General features: G+C 38.3%; 2 protein-coding genes across 3 annotated transcripts; one reads left to right on the top strand and one right to left on the bottom strand.

The window, feature by feature from the left end:
- Nucleotides 1-658: 658 nt before the first annotated feature.
- LOC114500718 (olfactory receptor 1019) lies at nt 659-4,557 on the bottom strand. 2 transcript variants are annotated; one of them, XM_028517484.2, is made up of 2 exons: nt 3,648-4,557; nt 659-2,084 (listed from the first exon to the last, which is right to left on the bottom strand). In XM_028517484.2, exon 2 carries the CDS (start codon nt 1,778-1,780, stop codon nt 845-847), a length of 936 nt encoding a protein of 311 aa, XP_028373285.1. In that variant the 5' UTR covers nt 1,781-2,084; nt 3,648-4,557; the 3' UTR covers nt 659-844. The 2 variants fall into 2 exon arrangements, with proteins under 2 accessions (XP_028373285.1, XP_035885335.1); XM_036029442.1 differs by having other exon boundaries at nt 3,671-4,557.
- Nucleotides 4,558-9,650: 5,093 nt separating this feature from the next.
- On the top strand, nt 9,651-12,030 carry LOC114499085 (olfactory receptor 1020). The gene has a single exon (XM_028515040.2). The coding sequence runs from the start codon at nt 10,156-10,158 to the stop codon at nt 11,236-11,238; it is 1,083 nt and encodes a 360-aa protein (XP_028370841.2). The 5' UTR covers nt 9,651-10,155; the 3' UTR covers nt 11,239-12,030.
- Nucleotides 12,031-17,071: the final 5,041 nt, after the last annotated feature.

Raw genomic sequence — 17,071 nt, 5'->3', positions numbered from 1 at the left:
GTATGTTCACACAATGGGATAATATGCAGCAGTAAGAGAGAAAAACTCTTACATTTTGTAACAGCATGGATGGACCTGGAGAACATTATGCTAAGTGATTTAAGCCAGTCAGTGAAAGACAAATACCATATGATCTCATTTATATGTGGAATCTAATGAACATGATAAACTAATGAACAAAATAGTAACAGAAGGTTAGATCCATGAAACAGACTGACAGCTGCTGAAAAGGAGGAGGGAAGCAGGATGAAAGATGGTGAAGGGATTAACCAAAGAACATTTATGCAGAGCCCATGGACATGGACAATGATATGGGGATTGGCTTAAGGAGGAAAGAGGGTGAGACAGGGTGGTGGGGAAAGGGAGAAAAGGCAGGGACAACTGTAATAGCATAAACAATAAAAATATTATATGCCACACATGAGAGGGAGCTTTCTACTGGGCCTTTTAAACTTATTATTTCTCACAACAAATTTATAAGGTAGATACTTTGGTTGCTCCCGTTTTCAGATGAAGAAAAAGAAACTGAGTTTTCTTTTATAGCTTGCTCATAAAAAGAATGATTGGAAATTTATTTCCCCTATCAAATCCTGTCTCCATTTCAAATCAATATTTGAGTCAATTTTAAATAAAAAACTAATGAACTTTGCTTAGCATGTTTTTCAAAAATACTAATTTCTATTTCCTTCAGATAAATAAAGTTAAGGGTTACAGAAAACGTTCAAAATTAAGATTCACTCAACAAATGGATGGTAACTTAGGTAGTGTTTATTGGAAGTTATTTGCATTTTTGATCTTCTGCCACCATTTTCTATCACCATCATTTATCTGTGATAACACATTTTCATTTTTGAGTTTTTTTCCCAATTAGTTTTTTGAAAGCGGCTTTCACATCCTTGTTCCGTAAACTGTAGATCAAGGGATTCAACATGGGTATGATTATAGTGTAGAATACAGAGGCCCACTTATCTTGGTCCAGAGAGTAGCTGGATGTTGGCCTCAGGTACATAAACATGACTGTGCCATAGAAAAGTGTGACTCCAGTGAGGTGAGACCCGCAGGTGGAGAAAGCCTTAAGGCGGCCCTCAGCTGAGCGCATTCTGATGATTGCAATGAGGATGAAGGCATAGGAGATGAAGATGATGAGGATGGTGCTGAATTCAATGAAGCCACACAGACTAAAGAGCAAGATCTCACTGATGCGGGTGTCTGAGCAAGAGAGGGCCAAGAGTGGTGGGATTTCACAGAAAAAGTGGTTGATGATATTGGAACCACAATAACTCAAACTGAAGGTGAGGGAAGTGTGAGCTACTAAACTCACCAGACCAGCCAGGTAAGAGCCCAGCATGAGAACCAAACAGACTCGCTTAGACATGAGAGTGTTGTAGTGGAGGGGTCGACAGATGGCCACAAAACGGTCATAGGCCATGGCAGCCAGGACATAGCATTCAGCATCCACAAAACCTACAAAGAAAGCAAACTGGGTGGCACAGCTGGAGAAGGAGATAACTTTGTGTTTTGTTAGGAAATCAGCCAGCATCCTGGGAGCAATGGCTGAGGAGTAGCCCAGGTCAACAAATGAAAGATTGCAGAGGAAAAAGTACATGGGTGTGTGAAGCTGAGTGTCTGTTATAATCAGGATGATCATACCAATGTTCCCCACTACATTGACCAGATAGACCAAGAGGAAGATCACAAAGAAGATAATCTGAAGCTGAGGGTCCTGTGTGATGCCCATGAAGATAAACTCAGTCACCACTGAATGGTTTTCTTTATTCATCTTTTCAATTTTATGTGTGCCTTGATTTGGTTTATTGTTTGGAGTGATCCTTAAAAATCTTCCCAGTGATTAGGCTCTTGGACTCATGTGGCAACTTATAGGTGATGGTTGTGCAACTTCACTAGGTGCCCAGTCTAAATAGAAGATGTTATTAGTGTCTTGGGGATGGCAAATTCTGCTTCTCCAATGACCTTGATGCTCTGAGGTCATTTTTCATATGGTACCAATGCATGACCTGATCTATGCATTTAACCACCTCACTTAATCAGTAAAGAGAAGCCGTTTTGAGAGTTCCTTCCTTTTTCTAAAACAAAGCAAATGTGGACACAAATATGAATAAATATTAACTTTCATTGCATATAAGCACACACACACACACAAAAGAAATGAAATAACCAAGGATCTCAAAGCATGACATCACATCACACACATAAACACATTCACAGAAAGTGAAATACTTGGAGCAGAGGGTGAATAATATTAGAAAAAGCAGTGGATAATGACCATTTTGAATAAAAAGGAGTTACTGAGTATTAATGATAAGCCAGAACTTTGAATGCTTTACACATATTACTTAATTTCATACTCACAACAACCCTGTGAAGTAGGTATCATCATTATCTCCATCCTATACAGGCAAAGAATGAGGCAGGACATCAACTTCAAGAAAGTGAACCAAAGCAAGTAGCAGAGCTGCTTCTGTCTGTCTCGAATCTTGAATAGACTTCATTTTATTGTTCATTGTTTATATGTGATTTGATGAAGGTGAAATCTCTTCATTTTTGTGCCTGCCTTTTTTCACCTGTGTTGCCTATTATGCATGGACACAGACTTAGTCTTTTGGTTTTCCTGATCTTAAGAAGCTTCCAGGGCTTTGGCATAGGGTGTGATGAGAGTGAAGACACAGTTGTGTCTTTGGACAATTTCTATTGCCTAGTCAACATGTTGTTGCATAGCTCAGTTCAAAGTTAAAAGTCAAGAATCACTCATTCAGGGGGGAATAGAGAAAGTATTATCCAAGTCTGCATTCACACAGGAACATACATTTGTTAAACTATTTTTTCTTTAATTGGATGAATATTTCATCTATTGACAAATTCTGAAAAGGAAGTGGGCAAAATCAAAGCGAAACAAATGAAGTAATTAAGAAATAAGTAGCATCCTCTACCTAACCCCAAAGGCATAATTCAGAGGGTATCTACTTGGTTTATTGCTCAGGAAAGACAAGAAAGCAGATAGTATAATGTGTCTTTTATGAGGGTGTGAATATTCGTAACAGGTTGTCTTAAATCCTAGGGTGGATGAAAGTAGCGTTCCCCATCTTATGTATATAATATAAGATTTTATATATATAACTAAAGTTCAACCAATCTGACACTTCAAGAAATGGTAGAATAATGAGTAAATAACATATTTCATAGTTAACAGTAAACTGAAATATTTTTTAAAAACTAGCAAAATGTTTAAAGACAGACCAAGTATATTTTAGATTTTGATGCACCACATACTTTTGCATGTTTAAATGAAAAGAATACTGAAGTAAAAGTTTGGAATCTTAGTTATATTCCTGTTGTTCCCCACTAATTATTTTTTGGACTTCATGAATTGTTGTATTGGATGCAGCTTTCTTAACTGTGAAATGAATGGGGCAGAGAATGCAAACTCTATGGAACTTTCCAAATCTAGAATGCTTCAAATTCAAATACTATGAGATACCTAAAAGCCAAACCCCAGCCTGTGTCTCCTTTTGAATTTAAAATGGCATGGACCCAGTGACAAGCAAACCTGTGCTCAACCAGCACTCGGCAGTGTAGTGCTCCGTTCCCAATTGGTCACATCAGCTTCTCTCTCTGTCCCCAAAACTGACTTGTGACTTGACCTGCTTTCTACCTGTTGGTAAGAGGTTGAATGTCTTCTCTTCTCTTCTCCTGTTGGATTTCACTGAACAAATATTCTCAGAAGTATCCAAAAACAGTGAGTCATTCTAGTAGTTGTCTCTGGGCTGCTTGCCCACCCCACCTTTGTTTCTGGGTGCGGGAGGTATTTAAGTCTCAATCACAAATAATCCTCAGAAGAAGTATGATGAAATACTTTCTGCATTCACAGGAGACCCAAATACTTGGTGAACTGTCATCCCCTAAGGATTTCACTCTCTCTTCCTTAAGCTCTAATAATAAAAGAAGGTAACACAGGGGAATTTCATCAGCCACTCCAGTTTTAATTATTGAGTCAACCATAAGGACTGCATTGGACTTCTTTACTTTAGCAGCCTTAAGCCTACATGGTATGATTTTGATGGTAATTTAGAAAGATCTGTTTGCTGATTCTTGAAACGTCTTTCAAAGAGGATAATACCATGCTATATGGAGTGGTCATATTTAAATGTACATGTGGGAGCCAGGAGACTGTGAGATACCCAGTGGTACTTTGCCTTTATAAAGGTTGACCAGCACTCCAAATATTACAGGGACAATGTTAAATGTATAAATTAACTTAGTAGAATTGCCACTTTTATGTCATTAACTCTTGCTATCAAAGAGCATATATGTCTTTATATTTCTTCAACTGTACTTTTGTATCATTTTGCAATTTTACTCTTTTCCTTTATAGAGGCTTTGCACATTTTTTTTTCCATTTGGTTATGCTTAGGTCTGTTTTGTTTGGCAATTGTAAATGAGATCTTCTCTTCTACATAAATTCCCTAGCTGGCAATGCTAGGGTATGTGAATGGTATATGAAGTGATCAGGCTAATTTTACATTTTGCTAACTTACTGAAACTTTTCTCCCTCTCTCTTCTGGATTTTGAATAAAATGTTATTTATGGCTAGTGGTAGTATGTAAGTATTCCCTGGAATAGGAGATCTATATCCTTTCAGACCCAATGATGTCTTTTAGAACAAGTCATTTGTATTGTCCCCTCTGCTTTGGACATGATCATAGATAATTTAATTTACCCACACACATAATTTAAAGAGAAGAAATAAAATTTAAATAATTTATGATAAAATAATACATATGTTAGGAACTAACTGGTCAGGCATAACTACAGTATGAAAAAGCTAAATGTTTTAAAAGAAATTATGTACCCCAGTGTTCATAGCAGTACAATTTACAATAGCCAAGTGTTGGAAGCAACCTAGGTGCCCATCTTTAAATGAGTGGATAAAAACACTATGGTACATTTACACAATGGAATACCATATAGTAGAAAGAAAGAAGGAGCTCCTATCCTTTGTGACAGCATGGATGGAACTGGAGAGCATTATGTTAAGGGAAATAAGCTAGGTGATGAAAGACAAATACCATATGACTTTACTTATAAGTGGAACCTAATCAACAAAACAAACAAGCAAGCAAAATATAACCTGAGACATCAAAATAAAGAACAAACTGACAGTAACCAGAGGAGAGAGGGGAGGTGGGTAAAGGAGGAAAGAATGGGAAGGGTTGTCAAGGAATGTGTATAAAGGACCCATGGACAAAGCTAAAGGGGGGTAGGATTGAAGGTGGGAGGTAGGGGTGATGGGGGAAGAGGAGACAACTATGCTCGAAAAACAATAAAAATAAATAAATAAAAAATAAACTTCTTGAAAATAAATAAAGTAAAATGAAATAAAATAACTCTGTAAATGTGACAGTTAAAGATGCGGGCTGATACATGTTTGTTATCTAGGCACCTCAAACAATTTTTCAGCTTCCTAGCTTATGGCATAAACTTCTGAATGATGAGCAGCAATTTGTAAAGTCCCACACTATTCATTTTCTTCCTTGAGTTATTTAATAACTGCATTTGTGGCAAATTTGTTATATATAAAATCTATTCAACAATACTCCATGTTTATATTTAAAATGTGTTTATATGTACAATGGAGGTTAATGCAAGACTCTGATAATTTGATTAAGGACATCAATTGACATGATACATGAACATTGTGTGGGGTGTGGATGGTTATTCATTGTGATGGACTGTGCTGCACCCTAAAGGCTTTCAGCATCTTCCCCTACATCCCCAGATTCTGTGCCACATGTGCCTCCATCACTGTGACAACCATACATTTCCATAATATCCCCAGAAGAAAACACCAGCTCCATTGAGAACTTGTCCTTGAAATTCTAGGTGTTGGATTTTAAGTAACTTTTTCCAACTAGGAGGTGGTTTAATTTTCCAAGTTAGACATTAGTTACTCTACCTACCCACCCTTAATATTTCTGATTCACTCTTTCTCTTAGCAGCCAACAAGACTGCTATGTTAGGATTCCCCTGAGAAACAGAACCAACAGAAGGTGATAGATAGGTAGATAAACTGATATGAGGAGATTTATTATAGGAATCGTTCAATGGTTCCAAAGGCCAAGAAGTCCAAAGATCTGCAAGCTGAAGAACTATGGAAGCCTGTAGTGTAATTTGGTCTAAGTCCAAAGACCTAAGAATGGGATGAAAGTGGGGGGTAATGGTGTCTGTCCGAGTCCTCTGAAAATAAACAGATATTGACCCTGGGTCTTTTATATGAATGATATAGTAAGGCAAATGAAGAACCTAGTAAGTCTCAATCTAGGCTACATAAGCTGATAGCTATTGCTTACTCTGGGCAGTTGGGAATAGTGTCAAGGTAGGGGAAACTCATTTTATTAATCATCTATCCATATGCATTTGATATAGCAACTCACATTTGTTCACTTATTTTATCAGAGTCATCCTAAGCATTATCATTCTCAATTAGAAATGGTAAAGCTAAGTCATAAAGAGATTCAGTGCAATATCAGAAGTCACAGGATTAGTAAGACTCAGAGGCAGGACCAAATGCCAAGACAGCTCTTGTTCCCCCTATCTCCCTGATCCTCCTATAATCAGCTCTTTACTGTGATCCAGGTAGTATAACTGGTATTTACACAGAGTCCTTATAGGAGGCAAGACAAGAGGTAGAATGAACCAGCTGTTTTGTGGATTCTTTCCATGCTTCTTAGGGGGCCAGATGACCAAGTATTAGGGGAGATAGAAAAAGGATGCTTAATAGTGGTTAAGAATATAGGACTGAAAATTCACTCTCTACTGGGCCCAGGTGTCCTGAGGGTAAAGGAGAGAAATGTGAAAGGAACGTTTGATTTCTTTAGTTTTAGAGAGGAAAACAAAGAGATTAAAATGAGGTAACATGAGGGATTCAGTCCCCAGAGAGTAAAGTACAAGACATATATCCTATTTAAAATAAGTCAGGATGCCTACTCCTCAGTCTGCTCTGGAGACTCTGTGATTATAAATAATTTCAAATAATATTAAAGTTGTTCTGCAAAAGTATATTTTCTATGTTGAAATGCATTTTACCATAAAATAACAAACTGGAATACTTATCTTTAAGGAAAACTAAGAGAAAGAAGGACTCAAACTCTGCTGAACACAGAGTAACTTTCTTATGACAGGGAAGGTGTGAAGGGTTTCAGTTTTCCTATTTCTGTAATGGATGGTGTCTAAAGTCCATTCCAGCTGTACCTACTGCTTAACCTAGAAGGAGTTCCATCTCTAAGAAGAAGGCTTCCCCCTCCCCCCCAGCCTCTAACTTTTTTGGTGAATTTAAACATTGACTAGGAACAAGCAAAGGGGTCAACTAGAAGTCCAGTGGTTAAAAAAGGTAAGGTAAAGCTATGAAATGTTTCATTCATGTACCTCACTGAACTGAAGAAAAATTCACAATTCTGTTAATTTCTGCAATTATTATGGGTCCAAAGTCCATGTGTCCAATGCTTTGAAACTCAAAATGCTAGAGTTTGGAGTAAGGAAATATTTGTTGATTGAGAAGGTGGCAAGACGATCTTAAGAATGTACAGAGTTCATTGTATTTTGGGTTCATTGTAGTGTGTCATAGAATTGTACACTTGAAACTTATATAATTTTATTAATCAATGTCATCCCAAAAAATTCATTAAAGAAACAAGAAATAAAAAATAAAGTACAAAATTCAGACTTATTTTATGTCAAAGAAAGTGAGAAAGAGGAAGGCCAAGAGGTGATCGACGGCCACAGATATCCGGCACCAGCGGAGATCTGAGGTGCTTAGTCTGTGGACTCCAGTTGATGTGAGTCCTGTCATGAGATTTCTGCAAATCTTTGCTAAGTAACCATTATTTTTGTACATGTTTCTCTTATTTCCTCAGGTGAGGCACCTTCTGGTAAGGGGCTGTTTTTGTGAAACTTAAGCTGCAAACAGATTTCCTTTAATGATTAGCATGTCTACTTGCTAATCATTAAGACTAAGCAGAAGCTATTAGCCTGAAGGCCACGGGAACAAAAATAGAGTGTGAGAGACTGAGCATTTCACTCTGTTACACAATCACCCATAGACCCCCAAATTTCAAGAGCACTGAGGGACTAAGAAAGTATTGCTATTACAAGATTTGTTAAGTCATTAGGAGAAATTTATGCAGCAGTAAATAATATGATTTTAAGGCCTTTACAAACACTAGCAATTTTCAGGAAATCCCACCATTATTTTCACAAACTCTTAGAAATTGAAAACCCAGATCAAGAATATCTGGACTAGAGGGTAGACTGCAAAATCTCAGCACGGGGGCCAGGAATATTGCAGAGAAGCAGGAAATGTACTTACCAAAGTAGGGGGGAGGCCAGAACATATAATTCATGACACCAGCTGTAAAACAAAGGGCATTTTGCTAATAATGCTAATTAAAAAACTTCAGCTACTGTAATTATATTCCTCTTCATGAGATGTATGGATTTTAAAAATGTAACTAAATGTATTCTAATATATTAACACAACTCTGAGAATTACAATATGAACTGCTGTGTGTATTAGTGCATCTGTTGGGTATAAATCAGTCACCATTAGGTTAACCCTATGAATTGTGCAAGAGTCACTAATCCTTTGTATTTCTCATTTCCCAGGTACTAAATTATAATATTGCCTGTCTCATAGCATTTAAATAAAATAATGTAGGAAAAAATATACAACACAGTGCTTGTAGAGTACAGGAAATGATCAACACATTTTAGTACTTGTCATCTTTGCTCATCATTACCTTTCCTTATATGTCTAGCACGTACACAAACATCAGTGACGTTTAATTTTTTTCACTATTTTTGTTAGATTAATACTCTTGGGGAAACTTTTTAATTGAGGATAAAAGGAAAAGATTTGTTCTTTCTTTTTAATTCTTTCTGGAGATGCTGTTCTTTGAAGTTTATACAGCCAGACTATTCCAAAGAAGAGGATCTAGTCTATACCTCTGCCCAGTGAAATAAAGGAAGAGGGAATGTAGTGCTTAAGAACAACAAATAATTTGGCTTCAAGGGACCTATGCTCTAGTCCCTGATTCACCAGTGAGTGGTGGAGAAAGCCCTATACTCCACTGACCTCCTCTAGCAAAGATAATCTTATCAGCTCTCAGAAGATCTAGAATGGGTATCTATTTTGAGTTTTCTCCTCCCTCCCCAAGTATTTGGCTTCATTTCTTCTTGCATAAGGTGAATATTATTTCTATGTAGATGACCTGCTATTAAATTATTCTCTGGATTCAGTATGGTGGCCAGACTATTCCTCATGCCACTCCTGGTGTTTTCTTTAGCGTTAGGTAGAAGTTTTCGCCGCAGTGGTTTGTTCTATTACTTTCATCTGAGATGCCTACTCATTTTAACAATCTGATTTTTTAAATATGGGAGGGATGACTTAAAATTATCAATATTTACTTGACATTTTTTCCCTGTTGATGCTTCCCTGGGAAATTAGGATTGAGTTAAAACAATGCTATCTATGGGAATAGCCTATGTTTCTGTCTTTGGTCATTGCTTTTTAAGGTTCTCTCCATGCCCAGAAGATTTAATTATTTTATTCTTGTTTGGAACCATTGACTAATTTTTACTAACTTTCAGTATTTTTTATTCTTTTCATTAATACTGTGGAGGAATAGTTGGTAGGAACTGAGAATTAATTTTGCCCTCTTTCTCCAGAAGTTGTGTCTAGAGAGTACATTAATCTATAAATTAATCTGTTTATCATAAACAATGAAGAGAGGTACATTTTAAAGATGTTCTGCCCCAGCTGGTGTGACTCAGTGGATTGAGTGCTGGCCTGTGAACCAAAGGGTCATTGGTTCAATTCCCAGTCTAGGGCACATGCCTGGGTTGTGGGTCAGGTCCTCAATAGGAGGCACAAGAGAGGTAACCACACGCTGATGTTTCTGTCCCTCTCTTTTTCCCTCCCTCCATGAGGGGTAGGGGAGATTTTCCTATAATTATTCTGGTTAATGCCAGAAGTGATCTTAGTGAATGGATATTAAGTCACTCTTCTTGGTCACTAGTAGATAGCACACCTAGAACTCAGATACCACCTTTTGACTTGACATCAAGTCCAACATACTGTTTACTATGTTTTTCATTTTGCCCTCTTCTGATAGGATTTGCGTGTGTATATGTCAACAAAAAGATGTTTATAGCTCTGTCACGTGTTCACCTGACCAAATGCCATGTTCCTTCTTTTCTCTTTTTGCAGCTCAAATGGTCAGATACATGAAAGAAATTCAAGGCAGAAATCAAACCCAAGTGACAGAATTTATCCTCTTAGGAATCTCAGACAACTCAGATCTACAAGCTGCCCTTTTTGTATTGTTTCTGTTCATCTATATGGCAACTATGGTGGGTAATTTAGGGATGATCATGTTAATTAAGATTGATCCTCATCTCCACACTCCCATGTATTTTTTTCTTGGTAGCCTCTCCTTTGTTGATGCCTCTTACTCTTCTTCTGTTACACCCAAGATGCTGGTGAACCTTGTAGCTGAGAATAAGGGTATTTCTTTTAATGGATGTGCTGCCCAGTTCTACTTCTTTGGCTCCTTCCTGGGGACCGAATGCTTTCTGTTGGCCATGATGGCATATGACCGCTATGCAGCCATTTGGAACCCTCTGCTATACCCAGTTCTCATGTCTGGGAGAATTTGCTTCTTCCTAGTAGCTACCTCATTCCTAGCAGGCTTTGGGAATGCAGCCATACACACAGGAATGACTTTTAGATTGTCCTTTTGTGGGTCTAATAGGATCAATCATTTCTACTGTGACACCCCACCCCTACTCAAACTCTCTTGCTCCGACACCCACATTAATGGCATTGTGATCATGGCTTTCTCCAGTTTTAATGTCATCAGCTGTGTTTTGATTGTCCTCATTTCCTACCTGTGTATCCTCATTGCCATCTTGAGAATGCCTTCATCAGAGGGCAGGCATAAAGCCTTTTCTACCTGTGCCTCCCACATCACGGCTGTCACCATATTCTTTGGGACAATTCTCTTCATGTACTTGCGCCCAACATCTAGCTACTCAATGGAACAGGACAAGATTGTTTCTGTATTTTATACTGTAGTGATCCCTATGCTAAATCCCCTCATCTACAGTTTGAAAAATAAGGATGTGAAAGAGGCCCTAAAGAAGATATTAGAGAAATACATAACATAAAGCCATGTGACACTTCATCCTGTTATGTAAAAGAAAATGTTTCCATATCATTATTTTTTTCTGATTGCTTAAGCTTTTTCTTTTGTGCTAAAGTAGATTGTTTAAAATAAATTATACTTAATCTGGTGTCTTATAGGTATATCCATGGCCTGTATGATAAATCATCATAGTGGGGGAGGGCAGTGCCTGGCAAATTAGCAAAACTTTTGGAGTTGTCTGACTTAAGTTCCAGTTTTAATATTTAGCTTTTCTTAATATCAATTTTATTGTGTATATATGTTGTAAAAATTGTGAAAGAAACCCAGGTATTTGTACTTCCACAATGATCTGTTTTGGATATGGGCCACCCACTGGGAAGGGGAATGATCTTGGGCATGCCAAATCCTTTAAACAGGGACAATTCCAAGAGCAGAACTCAGCTGTGTAGTTAAACTTGGAAGCTGGAGAAATAAATACTTCAACTCTAAGAAGCAAATCTGGATAGTTTATCTCAGCATTGCTGTGAATAATAACACTATTCCACTCACAAGGCTGTCAAGAATACTAAATAAGATACAAAAAAGTGTCTACCAAGCTTATAGTAATATGGCTGCAACAGCCACAATGGGGGATTATTATACTAACTTTGTGATTAATTGTGATATTTTGAGGGTAGTAATAGATATATTTTAACTTTTTATCTCTATTCCTCCCAAATCTTTCCACAGTTTTCAGTAAACATTTATCAAACTAAATTATCTATCTTATTATTCACTGTAGGGGGTGAGGGACTGTTGATGTTGGAGCAATGAGGAAGCAGATTTTTTTCTATGAGACGATGTGTTGAAGAAGGCCTAAGTAATGAATTGGAATTGGGTAAATGTTTGTTTCCTATTTCTTCCCATTTCATCATCCACTGCAGATGAGGAGGAAGAACATCAGTACTCTACATACTCCAAGTGAGATCTCCTCACCCTGGAAAATTTGTTAGAGGCCACAGAGGAAGAGTTATGTCATTCTGTTCACTCTCAGCAGTTCTCCCATCTCCCTATAACTTCCCCTTTCAACTATTTTTGTAGTATATTTATTGTTGATACTATTACATATGTCCTCAATTTCTCCACCCTTTGCCTTACTCCACCCAGCCCCTGACACTGTATCCCCAGCCTTCACCACATTGTTGTCTCTGTTCATGGGTTATGCATACATGCATGAATGTTCTTTGGCTAACCTCTTCCAGTCTCCACATCCTCTTCTGAGATCTGTCCATCTGTTCCATGCATCCATGACTCTGATTATATTTTGTTCGTCATTTTATTTTGTTCATTAGATTCCATATATGAATGAGATCATATGCTATTTGTCTTCCTCTGACTGACTTATTTCACTTAGCATAATAACCTCCAGGTCCATCCATGCTGTTGCAAAGGGTAAGAGTTTCTTCTTTTTCATAGCTGCATTGTACTCCTCTATGTAAATGTACCACAACTTTATTATCCACTCCTCTAATGATGGGCATTTGGGATATTTCCAGATCTTGGCTATTGTAATTAAGGTTTCTTTCAAAGAGATTCAAACTATATCACAGTGGGCAGCTTCTTTCATGTTTCTTTTCGTTTTAACTCATCTACTTTAATACCTATCCTTTAACTGCTTCTTATTGATCAACTTAGAAAAGTGATACTTGATCATCCTTACTACTCTCATACCCACATTTTATTATTTTCAATGGAGATCCCATGACATATCGTCTAATGACTCACTCTCAATTACCCTCAGTTCTATGGTTCTACTTTCTCTCCTTGATACTCATCTGATTAAATCCTAATTTGATTAAATTTCAATATTTCTTCCTCTGTCCTACACTTATGTTGCTTAGAGTAGTTGGAGAAAAACACTCAGCACTTAACTCTGTTGCTAACCTTGCCTCATACTTTATCCTCCAAAATATAAACATTTGGATAAGATCATACCAATTTTACTACCTCTAAATATTTATATATATACTTTTCTTCCCACCTGTCATAATAAACAATGTGTCCCTGCTTCTAGCTAAGACTAGTTCTTTCACATCTTTGGAGATTTCCATAAACTTTACTTCAGAGTTACATTTTTATTTTTCCTAAGCATGAGTTTCTCAAACACTACTGAAATGTCCTTATTTGTTTACAAACATGTTCTGGTATAACCTTTCTTAATAATTTCCTTGGCTGAAAGTCCCATCCAGTCACCAGCTTATTTCTCTGACCCCGTTATAATTGTGCTCTGGTCATCATCCCTGCTTTCTCATATCCCATGACACATGCCAATGGTATGCTTGAATCTAATCTTGTCAAGAACATATTAGCCTTTAACACCACTGCATCTAAAGATAGCTCTTCTGTCTCATTTTTTACTGGCTATCTCAGGAGGACTTTTCATAGTTAATTCCTTTCGGTATCTGCAAAATACTCTGTTCTGGGTTTCTATATTACTTCAGTCTTTAGATTTTGTCTCTCTTCATGGCTGCTTTTGCTCAGGAATTTGATGGCTTTTTCTCCTCTTCATGCTGGAACCAAAGACTTAATCCTTTCCATTGCTTCACTGATACATTGGTTCTCCATTTGTATCCACTTCTTATGTGACTTAAGAAGTCTGCCATGATTCCAAAATCTACATCTCCAGCCCTGACTTCTAACCTGAGTTCCAGATTTGTATATTGAATTGACAACCTGGCATCTAGGGCCTTTAGACACATTGAAGTATTAAGCAGTTAGCTTTCCTTTTTTAGTTATCGTACTCAGACATCTATAAAATAATCATACCTTTTCTACTATGAGGAGGAACTTCATCTTGGCGTCATACCTATGCGTTCTTATTTTTGGAATAAGGAAGCAGACAACCTTTATATCTTTATTTACTCATAATACATTAAAAAACCATTCATCCATATACAAAAAAGCCCACACATTTACTGTATACAGTTTGATAAATTTGAACATATGTGTAGATCAATAAAGCTGTTTAAAAATCTATTAATGATTGACAAAGAAGAAAAAAGCAGGAGGGATCAGAGTACTTGTTATCAAACTGTATTACAAGGCTACTGTAATCAAAACAGCCTGCTGTTTTTACAGAGGCATAAAAACAGGCACATAGAATAATAGAACAGAACAGAGAGCCCAGAAATAAACCCAAGTCTCTATGGTCATTAAATATTTGACAAAGGGGGAAGAAGCATAAAATGGGGTAAAAATAGCCTCTTCAACAAATGGTGTTGGGAGATCTGGACAGCTACATGCAAAAAAATGAAACTCAATCACTAACTTACACCATACATAAAAATAAATTCAAGGTAGATAAGAGACTTAAATATAAGTCGTGACACCATAAAAGTTCTAGAGGAAAACACAGGCAGGAAAATCTCAGACATTCCACGCAGCAACATCTTCACTGATACGTTCCATAAAGATGGGACATAAAGGAAAGAATAACAAATGGGACCTCATCAAATTAAAAAGCTTCTGCATGGCTAAAGAAAACAGCATTAAAATGAAAAGAGAATCAACTATATGGGAAAACATATTTGCCAATGGTACCTTGGACAAGGGTTTGATCTCCTAAATATATAAAGAACTCACACGACTCCACTCCAGGAAGACCAAAAACCCAATTAAAAAATGGGCAAAAGACTTTAACAGACACTTTTCCAAAGAGAACATACAGAGGACCTAGTGACATGTGAAAAGATGCTCAGCATCACTAGCCAACAGAGAGATGCAAATTAAAACCACAATGATATAACACCTCACATCAGCCAGAATGGCCATCATAAACAAATTAACAAACAAGCATTGGAGAGGATGTGGAGAAAAGGGAATCCTAGTGCACTATTGGTGGGAATGCAGACTGGTTCAGCCACTGTGGAAAACAGTATGGAATTTCCTTAGAAAACTAAAAATGGAACTGCCTTTTGACCCAGCAATTCCCCTGCTGGGATTATACCCTGACAGCCCTGAAACACCAATCCAAAAGAACCTATGCACCCCAATGTTCATAGCAGCACAATTTACAATAGCCAAGTGCTGGAAGCAACCTAGATGCCCATCAGTAAATGAATGAATCAAAAAATGATAGTGCATTTACACAATGGAATTCTATGCAGCAGAGAGAAAGAAGGAGCTCCTATCCTTTGTGACAGCATGAATGGAACTGGAAAGCATTATGCTAAGGGAAATGAGCCAGGCAGTGAGGAACAAATACTATATGATCTCACCTTTAACTGGAACATAATCAACAAAATAAAAATGCAAACAAAATATAACCAGAGACATTGAAATTAAGAATAATCTAACAATAGCCAGAGGGGAGGGGGAGGGGACAGAGGGGAGAAGGGTTTTCAGAAACTGCTATAAAGAACACATGGTCACTGTCGCTCTCCATGGACCCCACTTTTGGGCAGGCTGCGAGGGGCATCAGGAGAGCAGGGAGTTCTGGCCCTATTATGCACCTGATAAGTGACTTTGGCTGAACCTCTTACGTTGCCCAGGCAGTTTCCTTGAACGCGGAGGTGGCAAGAACCTCCCCACCACTGGTGGGAATTCTCAGCGGAATTCTGTGGAATCATCGTTAAGAGAAATTGTCAAGCTAATCCTAATGTTCATATGGAAATTCAATGAACCCAGAATAACCAAGCAATCTTGGGAAAAAAATAAAACTAAAAAATTCAAAGACTCACTCAACCCAATTTGAAAACTTAACAAAGCCTGGCATCATCACAAGAATTCACCTTAAAAAAGAAAAGTAATCTAAAATGAAATGCAGGGACTTCCGGCCAAGATGGAGGCATAGGTAGTAGCACTGTGCCTCCTTGCACAACCAAAACTAAGGACAACAAGAATTTAGAAAGAAAACAACCAACCAGAACTGAGAGAAATGAACTGAACGGAAGTCTGACTACCATTCATCCAGAATGGTAAGGAGGCACAGAGTTGGAGGCCTACAGAGAGGGGTCGAGGGGTCAAGGGGTCCTGGCAGGAAAAAGTGGTGGCTGGCAGATGCGGGTGCACAGGGCCAGACGGCAGTTGGTGGACCCCAGAAGTGAGGGGGCAGCTGATGGACCGGTGGCAGACCCTGGGCGTGGGAGGCAACGAGTGGACCCAGTGAGGCATGCAAGGCAGTTGGCTGTCCACAACCGCACATTCACGCACAGACAAACTAAGCGAAAATGGGCAGTGACACAGACCGTGCAACGCAGGGACCCAGCACTGGGAAACAAAGCCTGAAGGCACCGATTGAAAACACCTGTGGGAGCTGAAGCTGGGAGATTCTCTCAGCCTCACAGGAGAGCTTCTTGGGGAAATGCACAGAGTCCGAGAAAGTACACAAGCCCACCTGCTTGGGGGCCAGCACCAGAAGGGCCCAATTTGCTTGTGGGAAGCAGCAAAGGGGACTGAAGTCCTACAGAGAGTGGAGTAGGCACCATTGTTCCCTCTCAGACCCAGCCCCCACCTACAACGTCACAACCCAGAGACTGAGGTGCACCGCACTGGTGAATGCTTAAGGCTCTGCCCCTCATACAGGACAGGAGCAACCAGACCAAAGAAAAAAAATAAAAATAAAATAAAAATGATGGCCCAAACAGAATTAAAAGCCCCAGAGACAGTGTTTTTAAGTGACTGAGAGATAGCCAACCTATCAGATGCACAGTTCAAAGCACTGGTGATCAGGATGCTCACAGAACTGGTTGACTTTGGTCATAAATTAGATGAACAAATGCAGGCTACAATAAGGGAAATGAAGAAAATGCACAGGGAATCAATAGTGATGGAAAAAAAACTGGGTTTCAAATCAATGTAAGGGACCAGCAGGAAGA

Source organism: Phyllostomus discolor, chromosome 6, assembly GCF_004126475.2.
Source record: "Phyllostomus discolor isolate MPI-MPIP mPhyDis1 chromosome 6, mPhyDis1.pri.v3, whole genome shotgun sequence".
In the NCBI taxonomy this organism is placed as follows: Eukaryota; Metazoa; Chordata; class Mammalia; order Chiroptera; family Phyllostomidae; genus Phyllostomus; species Phyllostomus discolor.
The sequence above is the reverse complement of the archived record's forward strand: the minus strand, read 5'-3'. Positions and strand labels throughout refer to the sequence as shown.